Source organism: Haplochromis burtoni, unplaced genomic scaffold (genome assembly GCF_018398535.1).
Source record: "Haplochromis burtoni strain Fernald_Lab_line unplaced genomic scaffold, NCSU_Asbu1 Contig_1097, whole genome shotgun sequence".
NCBI classification, from domain to species: domain Eukaryota; kingdom Metazoa; phylum Chordata; class Actinopteri; order Cichliformes; family Cichlidae; genus Haplochromis; species Haplochromis burtoni.
The window spans coordinates 47,867-60,137 of NW_024583458.1; the positions used below are offsets into that span (position 1 = coordinate 47,867).

Genomic DNA, 12,271 nt, shown 5'->3' on the forward strand with positions numbered 1-12,271 from the left:
ATCACTGTGATTGTTACTTTCCACAATAATTAGTTGACACAACAAAACACACTTTTCAGCTTTTCATGCTTTTTGAAACTCTGCTTTTTGGAGATCTGTGATGTAAATTCTGTCTCTAAAGCACACAAAAAGGTTTGGACATTGTTCATAGTGCATGTTTGAGGTTCATTTTTCCAAAGAAATTGTTGGAGCTATTTATTCTTCAGTTTTGTTATTCTGAAATTTGTTGGGTTTGTTGTTGGTTTGTTTATATTTTTGGGTTGTTTACAAGTTTATTTGTAGGTTAATTTTTGCTTCATTTTTGTTTTGTTTTGTTGTTTATCTTGTTAAGTCAGCCAGGAAGAACTGTAAGGTATTTTATATATATATATATATAAATAAAGGGACTGGTATAGGACCAGAATGCACTGGGGTGGGCCTATGGTTTTTTACCAGAGCAGGAGGAGCAGTGGGGAGGAACAAAGATGGATCTTTATTATTGCTTTCCAAACTGGAAAAATAAACAATAAAATGCAACTTTCGAGTTTGATAGTTGGACTTCTTTTGCCTGCGTACAAAACATTACCACAGTGCAGCAGTGGCTTGTGAATTTTAAACTGTAGGATTTTGGTTGGACAAAGGGAATCCCCACTACAGAAATAATTAACACAGTTCAGCGGCTACATACTGAACTTGAAGGATAAAAGCAAAGTATCAATCCAGTCATGCTAGTATTGATCCGTAACCAATACTAGTGTTGGTATCAATACTATCGATATTTGGATCGATTCGCCCACCTCTCTCAGTGACAGCTGTGAGCGTTTTCTTGACTCATGCAGGGCCTCCCCATGTTTCTCCTCCACTTAATCTACACTCCAATCAAAGGAGTGCAGACAACACCAGCTCATCCCACATTCACTTTGTTGCCGCCTATAAGGAGGTGTTTTTGCGAGATTAGATTAACGTCACATGATCATATTAAACAGAGACACGTCTAGAAAAACCTCAGGACAGTCTGGTGTTTAGTTTCTCACACGAAGGATTTTGTTGGACTGATGACGGCTGCAGAGTTTCAGAGGATGGAAAGTAAATCTAGAATCAGGATCTGTGTCGGCTGCTCAGGATCCAGCTTAGCGTGTTTGTCTGATCCTGCAGCTCACAGGAAGTTGCTCCACCTACAGCAGCATAGATAAACTGTGCATTGATGTCTCTGCAGGCAGGACGTAGATGTGCTAATGGGAGAAAATGAATTCTGTTTTTTCCCAGTGTCTTTCTGTAAAAACTACATTGTTAATGATGACTGGTTTTAAAAATCTTCCACTGAGACAAAAGCAGCCATAAATCTATATGTTGATCACGTCTCTGTGTCAGTGTAAGACTTTAGTACAGTCTCTCTCTGGTTCACTGCAGTCTTTGTCTCTGTGTTTCTGTCAGGTTTTCACGTTGTCCAGTGGATGTACGGCTGTGAATGGGATGAAGAAACAGATAAAGTGAATGGATATCAGCAGTTTGGTTATGATGGAGAGGATTTCATAATCTTTGACCTGAAGGAACAGACGTGGGTCACTGCAAAACAACAGGCTGTCATCACCAAACAGAAGTGGGATCATGACTGGGCTCTGACTACTCAGAAAAAGAACTACCTCACCCAGATTTGTCCTGAGGGGTTGAAGAAGTATGTGAACTATGGGAGGAGCTCTCTGATGAAAACAGGTAAAATCTATGCCCAGAATTAGATTGTTAACCAAAAGTTATATGTGTCACAATCTGGTAGAAGGAACTCTGGCGCAGAGCGGTTGACGTCTCCAAAAACAGTATATTTACAGCACCAGTGCACGATATATACAGTGAAGGGAATCCAAACTCCAGGGAATCACGGGGTAGCTCTCTCACACTCGCTCACTTCTTCGTGCCCACACTCACACACGTTCACACTGCAGGGAGGTCACAGGTCCGGGGAGGAAAGTCTATAGTAGAAGAAAAGGGAAGTCACACACCAATCACTGTGAGAAACACTAACGTCTGTAGTACAATCATCCAGCGACGAGAGGATCTGTGTTCCAGCCTCAAATAGTGCTCCAGGTGATGACAGGTGACTGTTGTCAGGTGTGTGGGCCAAGGGCGGGAGCCCACAGTGAGCTCTGCCCAGGCAGAGAGAGAGAGAGAGGGCCAAAACAGCACATGTAGCCTTGTGGGGCCGGCCGGGCAGGCACGGAGACCCCGACTTATGAATTTGACAAATGAATAATTAATATACACTGTGTAAAAACGATAACATAACAAAAATATATTTTTTAAATATATTTTAAAAATATTTTATAACAGTATAACAATATATGTAACAACTATAACAACTATAACCCTGCAAGGCATGGAGTGACTCATCAGTGTCCAATGTAGTGGTTTATGTGCAAGTTTACCATCAACACTGACACAAATACAAGAAAACAGCCTTTGAATAGTTGTCCACTGTAGTGACCACTATGCGTGAAAGGGTTAATATAATTGCACTTTGCGTGGCCTTTTGACACATTTTTTAAATTTAATATAATTTTATAAACTACATCACATCAAAAGAAATTGGTATGGTTTTAATAATAATAATAATAATAATAATAATAATCTTTTAAAGTTGCTCCTGGTCGCCACAGCAGATCATCTTCCACAGTTTTAGCTCTGATATACTCATTTCTAATCCTTCTCACTCCTTATGATAATTTTAATATCATCAGTTCTGTCTCCTGTATTTGTCTCAGTGCCACCATCCTCAGATATTAAATCACAGCAGGTCTCACTGCCATCTTGTAAACCTTCCTTTCCACTCTTGATCGTCTCCATCCACTCCACCTTGTCTACACTCTCTTCTTCACGTCTCGTCTGCACTATGCACCTCTCCAGCTCAAATAAAAGTAATAGTAATAATACAGAAAGAATAAACTGTTTGTCTTTACTCCACAGATGTCCCCAAAGTGTCTCTCCTCCAGAAGTCTTCCTCCTCTCCAGTCACCTGCCACGCTACAGGTTTCTATCCTAACAGAGCCGAGATGTTCTGGAGAAAAGATGGAGTGGAGTTTCATGAGGGTGTGAACAAAGGAGAGATTCTCACCAACAATGACGGGACCTTCCAGATGAGTGTTGACCTGGATGTCTCATCAGTCACACCTGAAGACTGGGACAGATACAGATGTGTGTTTCAGCTCTCTGGTGTGAACGAGGACATCGTCACCAGACTGGACAAATCAGAGATCAGGACCAATGAAGGTGAGTCTGGAATCAGAAGTGATTAAAGTGAAAAATATCAATTTTAAGAGTCCTGCAGTTCATGTGGTTTTATCTGTTAAGTTCCTCTTCAGTCTGTAACACTGATATATTATACAAACATACATGGATCATCGTGTGAGTTCTTCCTTACTTCCTAAAAATATTTTTCCCCATTAAATGTTTTGAAAATGCTGTAAAGCAGATATTTTTTATCTAGCATAGCTCTTTATTAATAATAATAATAATAATAATGGATTGGATTTATATAGCGCTTTATTGCTGTCCATTCACTGTTTACTGAGCTTTGATGAATACAGATCCTCATCAACATGCTTTTTTTGTTGAGCTTTGTATTGAAATATTTCTTTACTTTGTGCTTATAGAGACAAAGTTTGCAAGCCTGTGATATGCTAAAGTGGATTCTGTGTTTGTCGTGCAGCTGCTGGTCTTTTATTTTCTTAATATTTTTTCCATTATTTTTATCTAGGTGAAACTGATTATTCTCTTTACTGCCTCAGTTTGATTTGTTTGTTGTTGTTGATCTACAGGAAATAATCTCACCATCATCATCGCCATTTTTGCTGTGGTTCTTGTCCTCGGCGCTGTGACTGGATTCATTGTCTACAAAAAGAAAACAAGTGAGAGAAAAACAAAAAAAATCATTTTTAGTTAATGCTCTTATACAAAAGTGTATAAGCAGCACAGACACAGTGTCATGGAAATATGAATTACATTATAATACAACAAAAGAAATGCATGAAATATTATAACTATGAGAGTTTAAATTATCTTTATTTTCTCTTTTATTTCAGGCAAATGCTTCTTACAGCCTCGTGAGTAAAACTAGTGTCTGTTTTCTCTTATATCTTAAACATTCTGTAGATCACAAAGTATTTTTCTGTATTTTATGGTAAATAACTTTTTCAGGTTTCTGAACAAGTGTCAGTTCAGACAGGATGTGGACTAACAATGTGTTTCTGAACTTTTACAGCTATGAAGGATCCTGCGGTTACGGCGCCACTGAATCCTGCTCCAACAGTCTAAATGACAAACAACCTTCCACACAGTGAGTTACTTCACTTTAAACAAAGCTGTTAAACCGTTTCGTTATTTCTGTAAACTGCTGCAACACATTGTAGCTGCACCAACACTTTCAGTTACTTTTCATCAAAAGTGTCTAAAAGTCAAATTATAGTAAGTTATATTATTAAAAGCACTTGCACACAAACACTTTTTTCTGAAAAATTCACATCTGTTTGTCAGTTAAACTTTAAAGTTTTATCAAGTACAAACGGTGACAACACAACATTAATGAACTATTTATTAACTAATGTATAATAAAACTGTGCCAGATTAAAACAAATGTTTATGCTCACAAAGTTTTCTAATCAAATATTTGACTGAACCAGAGTTCTTTTATGTGTAAATGATTTTTATCAGTAAATATGTAGCAGATATTTATTCTAAATCACTGTTTTAACAAAATCTTAATGTTGTTTAATTTTTGTCTGCAGGTTTATGGAGATATATTGCATTCGGGCCAACACTCCCTTCTCCACTTCAGCAGCAAGCAGGCACACCGAGGGCTCTCGCGCTCACTTTTCACGTTTCGAAAAAACCTCAGTGCAAATTATAAGTCTGTATCATGATGTCCGGTGTTTTCATGTTTGTTAAATAAATGGTAAATGGCCTGTATTTGTATAGCACTTTACTAGTCCCTAAGGACCCCAAAGCGCTTTACACTACATTCAGTCATTCACCCATTCACACACATTGTTGTTTTGTTTTTATTTAGTTTTATTTTGCGAGTTGGTCATTAGATGCTGCTCCAGCCAGCCAGAGAATCCCCCGCTGCGCTGCCCTCTCCTCCCTGTGCCACAAGCAGCACGCGCACCTCGCAAACGGAGGAAGCCCTTACTCCCAGCAAATGGGCGATAGAAAACTGATCGGTGCCTATGCCATTCCCAATATGCGGTGGCAGATGTCGGGGCAGCATGAGTACGAGCAATTTTAATTTTTTAATTTTTTATTTTTTTTTGCCGATGCCCCACCATTATGCCGCCCCGGACAACCGCCCGTGTCGCCCGTATCAAAAACCGCTACTGCTCAGTGATAAAGGAATCATAATAATATATTTCTAAATCTAAATCTTGTACGTTAAATTTGATTTAAAAGACAAACTTGTGTTGAATTCCAGGAGACCTTAAAAGATTTTACTTCATATCTGATTTATTTCTTAATTAATGAAGATTATGTTTATTCTCTGTTTGATTTAAGATATGTTTTGAGTGTTTTTGATTTTAGAGTTTAGTTCATGTTGAGATTCTGGAGGGTTGTGTGGGTTATGTTTTTAACACATTGGTGGGTTTGTTTCTGTTTATATATCAGTAAAACTGCATTGCTCTTTCTCTCCTTTTTGTACTTTTGCTTTTCAATAAAGTCCCAAATAATCCAAATTTCTGTGACTTTTTCAAAAATAAAATGTACACTTGGCTAAAGTTTCATGAATCCAGCCCAAATATTAATGGATTAGCAACAATTTAACTTGATAGTAGCTCAGTAAGCTTAGGTGTAATGATGCCAGCTCCAGACCATTAAGTGTCCTTGTGACAAAAGTATTGTGTGTGTGTTGTATTGTGGTTCGATGTTTGCTTTTGTGGATGTTTATTTTTTTCATTTGGTTTACCAACACGAGACTTGACAATTTGCATATGATGAAGTAACTGACCTCACAGCCCATTGTTCATTCAGTGGACTGGTTTCAGCTATTGTGCAAATGCACTGTTTATAAGATTGGGGAAACCTGCAGTCAGCTGAGACTGAAGAAATCACCTGGATGAGTGACGAAATGTTTCTCCCACTGAAAACTACGTCCAGATGAACAGAATCAACCTTTTGGGAACACCACACTTTATAGACTTGTGCTATTACAGAATGGTCGCCTGAATCAGGTAGAGTATAAAAGGAAGCCAGCTGCTTTTAGAGGGGTTGGGTTCTTTGGCGTGTGTTGGCACGTAAACTCATACTTTATTTAATAAAGACTACCAGTTGATGGCAAAATTGAATTCCAGTCTCATGCCATTTTGTTTGAACTGACACATGACGGCCAGCCAGCTTGACGGAGTTTAAAAGAACTGTTAGTGCAGAGATTTTGAAATAATGTTTGCCAAACATTAATAATCAAGGCTTCTTAAAACCAAATGGTGTTACATCTATAGCCACTGTTTGGTGTTTTAACAGTGTAAGGCTTGAGATGCTCTCAGCCACATGTCTCAGATTATTTTAGTTGCTGATAGTTTAGCAGAAAATCTACACTGAACCCTTCAAGCTAGTAGATCCACAGTATGAATAAATATGATTGTAAACAAAAAGCAAACTGATAACAATTTAATGATTCAGATTTAGTCCTGTGAAGTTTACATATATATCACATATATAATTCATTCAGAAACAGACTTTGCACATTCAAAACATGAGAGGACAATAAGTGCTGCGAAATTATTTATATTTTGAGCTAAATGCTCCTTCATCCTACAAGAAAAACTAATTTCCATGTGCTCTGAACTCCAACGTGAGATTTAAAAGGTGTTTCTTTCAAAAATGGTAGTATTATGTTTAATGTTAGTAAAACTGTCAGGTTAGATTAGTATGTGTTTCTGAGTTTAAGGCTGAGGTCCAGGAGAAACTAAATCCAAAAGCTGAATGACAAAAAAAACAACCCTGAGCTGCACCAAAGCTTTAAAAAATCATTCTTAAAGCACTGGAAAAAGACTTTACTGATATTTTTAGTCTCTGTAAACTCTAAATTGTTCTGGCTAACAAAATCTTTTGCACCAAAAAAGCAGCTATATTAGAAATTAAAACATTTATTATAATCAAATGTATTTATTTGTACTCTGAAAGAAACTTTTTAAAATTATTTAAGAAAAAGTTTCTGTATATAAATCTACATTATGCTTAAATGTTGAAGTATCCAAAGATGATGACCTTTCCTGGAACAATATTTTAATATTTAAGGAAAATAAACTGTAAAAATTTACAAAATTAGAAAGTACTTTATATTCTGAGGTCTCATTTCTCATCTCACATGACTTAATTCAAACACTTTTCATCCACAATGTCAGGAAGTGTAATAATGTGTCAGTGCTTACTGACAAAACTCTCTGTAAAACCACTTGGTCAGTTCTGATTGGACAGGATTTTTCAGCCTGAGGTCACTATAAAAAAAGCAAAATCTGTGTCTGCGTTAGTACTACATGTAGAGCTCGCTTCTTGGTTTAACTCCATCTCATCCCAGTGTATTTCTCAGATGGAGTTAAACTGGGATTAATAAAAAATCAAACAAACAATACATGTAAATACCTGATTTTGCTGGCTGTCTAAGTTTATCTGTGGTAAAGATGTGATATTAGCTGTTAGTACAGTGGTATGCAAAAGTTTGGGCACCCCTGATAATTTCCATGATTTTTCTTCATAAATCATTGGTTGTTTGGATCAGCAATTTCAGTTAAATATATCATACAGCAGACAAACATAATTATATTTGAGAAGTGAAAAGAAGTTTATAGGATTTACAGAAAGTGTGCAATAGTTACTTAAACAAAATTGGGCAGGTGCATAAATTTGGGCACCCCAACAGAAATATTACATCAATATTAGGTAGATCCTCCTTTTGCAGAAATAACAGCCTCTAAATGCTTCCTACAGCTTCCAATGAGAGTCTGGATTCTACAAAACATCTCCAGTTCAGTCAGGTTTGATGGTTTCCCAGCATAGACAATCAGCTTTAACTCACACAATAGATTTTCAATAATATTCAGGTGTGGGGACTGAGATGGCCGTTCCAGAACATTGTACTTGTTCCTCTGCATGAATGCCTTAGTAGACTTTGAGCAGTGTTTAGGGTCGTTGTCTTGTTGAAATATCCAGCCCCGGCCAAACTTCAACTTTGTGACTGATTCTTGAACATTGTTCTCAAGAATCTGCTGATACTGACTGGAATCCATGCGACCCTCAACTTTAACAAGATTCCCAGTCCCTGCACTGGCCACACAGCCCCACAGCATGATGGAACCGTCACCACATTTTACTGTGGGTAGCTGGTGTTTCTCTTGGGATGCTGTGTTCTGTTTCCGCCATGCATACCGCCTCTTGTTATGTCTAAATAACTCAATTTTAGTTTCATCAGTCCACAGCACCTTATTCCAAAACGAAGCTGGCTTGTCCAAATGTGCTTTAGCAAACCTCAAACGACTCTGTTTGTGGCATGTGCACAGAAAAGGCTTCTTCTGCATTACTCTCCCATAACAGCATCTCCTTGTGCAAAGTGCGCTTAATAGTTGAACGATGCACAGTGACACCATCTGCAGCAAGATGATGTTGCAGGACTTTGGAGCTGGTCTGTGGGTTGACTGTGACTTTTCTCACCATCCTTTGCCTCTGCTTATCTAAGATTTTACTTGACCTGTCACTTCGGGCCTTGACTAGAACTGTGCCTGTGGTCTCCCATTTCCTCACTATGTTCCTCACAGTGGAAGCTAACAACTGAAATCTCAGAGATAGTTTTTTGTATACTTCTCCTAAACCATGATGTTGAACAATCCTTGTTTTCAGGTCATTTGAGAGTTGTTTTGAGGCTCTTCAGAGAAGATGCAAAGAGGAGAAAAACTTGCAATGGGCAGTCATAATTACCCTCTCTCATGATTGGATTCACCTGTGTATGTAGGTCAAGGGTCAATAAGCTTACCAAACAAACTATGTGTTCCAATAATCAGTGCTAAAGGTCAATCAATAAAACAATAAGGGTTCCCAAATTTATGAACCTGCCTAATTCTGTTTAAGTAACTATTGCACACTTTCTGTAAACCCTAAAAACTTCATTTCACTTCTCAAATATCATTGTGTTCTTATGCTGTATGATATATTTAACTGAAATTGCTGATCCAAACAACCAAAGATTTATGAAGAAAAATCATGGAAGTGATCAGGGATAACCAAACCTTTGCATACCACTGTATGTGACTGTCCTGGATTTCACTCTGTGTCCCACAGAGACCAGTTGTGAATAGGATGGTGCGAGTGAAGAACTTAACAGTTATGATCAGTCTATGACAGAGAAGACTATATCACTACATGCAAATACTAATAACTCAAGAACAGCAGGCCTTTGAAACTAAAACGAAGAGTGACAGTAACAAAGCTTTGTTGGAGCAGCTACTTCACCCATGAGTGGCTAAAGTATTTGGAACATGTGAGGAGTTATCTGCTAAAAATAGGTTAGATCAGATGCTGATGTACATTCATTTTGCAGATCTGCTTCATCCACTTTACAAGTACTTATAATATGTTAGTTCATTATCTGTTTTTTTAAAACACCTTTCGTGGCTTTGTCCTTAAAATAAGCAATTTGACAGAAATCACACCAGATATGATGAATCTCACATTTTATCTCAAAATATAAAGAACTCTGCAAATGTCTTGAGCTATCTGTCATTTTTAAAAAAACAAAAAACAACTTTATTAGAAATAGGTTCAAAGAGAGTCTGTATAATTCTAACAAGCTTGAAAGTGAACATTCGGTATGATCGTCTTTAACAAAGACTCCTGGGCAGCTTTCTTGTCATTTCCTTCATGAGGTCTTCAGGAAGAGTTCTCCAGACTTCTTGAAGGATGTTCAAAGCTGATTTTTCTGTTCTCTGTGAAGATATTACACAGAGACTATAGACCATAAACTATAGACAGTTTTTTAGGCACACTGCACATGATGCTAAGATATTCTGAGATGTAAGTTTTCAGCTCATAGCTCTTTGGGAATAAGAAGAAACACTTTGAAAGACTTTCTAAAAGCCTGGCGAGTTATTGATAAAGACTAGTTAAAAATGAAAACAAAGTCTGGCTCTTTGAAAGGAAAATATAAAGAAATAAGAATAAGGGGCGACTCAAGAATTTAACATAATATTGAAATTTCCTCCTAACTTTAAACTGTGTATCTGTCTCTTGTATAATTTTGTATTGTATAATAGAGTAGCTATTGTTCTTTACATTATTTACAAGGACAGTTCACCCTGCAAATTCACCCCAGGGTGAGACCATGCATGTTAGTTAGACCATGTTAGTTTGATCAGCTTGCATCCTTAATATACTGGCTACTTATTCTAGACAATATATAGAAAACTTCATGTGTATGACATATGGCTAAGAAACCACCTGCGAGCAATATTTTCAAATTGTTGAAGAAAACGCAAAATAATTCAAGGATGAGAAAAAGTGAGATGAGAAAAATTAACCCCAGCAAGAAACATGAAGAGCAGATGCTGCAACAACGCAGGATATAATCCAAGCAGCAATGATCCTCCTGTAAGTAGGAAAAACTCCACCTGCTGAGGTGACTGTCCAGCGTTTGGCTTGAAAATATTCTCAAAAGAAGTGTTAGCTTTATGTGACTATGCCATGAGGAAAGCATGAATCAAGCTTTATGCTATAACTGCCTGTAGAACAGCTGAAGCTGTTCTTAGATTTTACTGGTCTGTGTACAATCATACAAATTTAGCATTGCCAGCAGATTGTTGTCAGGTTTGTTCCTGGTCGGTGCTGGTCTGCAGTGTAATGAAAAGTCAAACTATTATTATTTTGAATAGCTTTTATATAAAGACCAACACAAAGTGGTGCACACGTGAGAAGTGGAACGAAAATCGTACATGATTCCAAACATTTTTTACAAATAAATAACTGCAAAGTGGGGTCATTTTTAGAGAGAGATCCTGCCCAACAATGATGGACCCTCCAGATTTCTGCTGATCTGGATCTTTCATCAGTCAAACCTGAGGACTGGAGGAGCTACGATTGTGTGTTTCAGCTCTGTGGTGTGAATAAGGACATCATCACCAGACTGGACAGAGCAGTGATCAGAACCAATGAAGGTCAGTCTGCACTCAGAAGTGATGAAGGTCAGAAGCACACATTTAGTTTACTGTAATATAATAGTGCATAGTAAAGGGCAGTTCATGCAGTTTCATGTGTTAAAAATAGAACAATTTTGTCAGTTTATTTCACACTTAAAGTCTAGACTGGGACATGTTTCCCATCTTGAAATAATAATGTGAACCTGCTGAAAATAAAAGTGAGTTGTATTTCCAAACTAAGAACATAAAAGGAATTTAAGACTCTTTACCAAACACTAATGCTTTTTTAGTCCAGTTATTGTGTAATTTCTATGCCCATTTCCCTTTTTTAAAAATGGCTTCCCTTCCACTGACACTATTTCTTCTGAGGCTTCGGTAAACAGTAAATGGATCAACTGAAGGTCCAGGTTAGTCTCTCTGGTCCTGTGTCAATTCTTTGCTACATTCTTTTCAATTTTTCTAAGGACATGACTTTTAACTTGATCGAAACAAATAATGTTGTTATTTACTGGATCTTTGCTGCTTTTCTGATATAAACTCTAAATACTTGCCACCTTCATTTAGGCTTTGACTGTTTCCTCCTGGCACTGCAGCATTTTTGCCCAAATTCTTAAGTATACACGTTTTTCATCACTATGTGTTTTCCTTTTGTCCATCTACCCCAATATTTTAGAAATAAATTTGTTTCTTTTTTGCTTTGGTTTATGTATTTGACAGCTTTATTGACTTTTCAGCTACCTAAGACATATTATAAGCTTATGAAACTGTTGAAAACATATTACACCTGCATCTGAAACCTATGAGTATGTTCTAGTTTAAGAGTCAGCAGTATCTGATCTGATTTGATTTGATATACCTTTATTAGTCCCACAAGGGGAAATTTCATAAGGCTGAAGAGAGAGATTTCTTCAGCTACAAATGACAAGCAGAGATTGTGAAACAAGATAAATTGCTGATTCCTTACACATTACAATATCCACCCATGTACCTGATCCAGTATATATATTATGATATATATAATACCCATATGAAGCCTGAAGGTTTCATTATTTTACCCGTAAAATAAATTAACAATCAAGCAAATAAATAAACACTTTAGTTTCACTTTGAGTCACAGCTTCAGGGGATAT

General features: G+C 37.2%; 1 protein-coding gene across 1 annotated transcript in view; it reads left to right on the forward strand.

Annotated features, from left to right (window-relative positions):
* LOC102309736 (class I histocompatibility antigen, F10 alpha chain) overlaps nucleotides 1-4,950 on the forward strand; it is a 35,353-nt gene extending 30,403 nt beyond the window's left edge. The window contains 6 exon segments of the mRNA XM_042216531.1: nucleotides 1,414-1,692; nucleotides 2,938-3,240; nucleotides 3,789-3,878; nucleotides 4,053-4,073; nucleotides 4,232-4,306; nucleotides 4,755-4,950. Of these exon segments, the coding sequence (XP_042072465.1) occupies nucleotides 1,414-1,692; nucleotides 2,938-3,240; nucleotides 3,789-3,878; nucleotides 4,053-4,073; nucleotides 4,232-4,284 (746 nt within the window). The 3' untranslated portion in view covers nucleotides 4,285-4,306; nucleotides 4,755-4,950.
* Nucleotides 4,951-12,271: the final 7,321 nt, after the last annotated feature.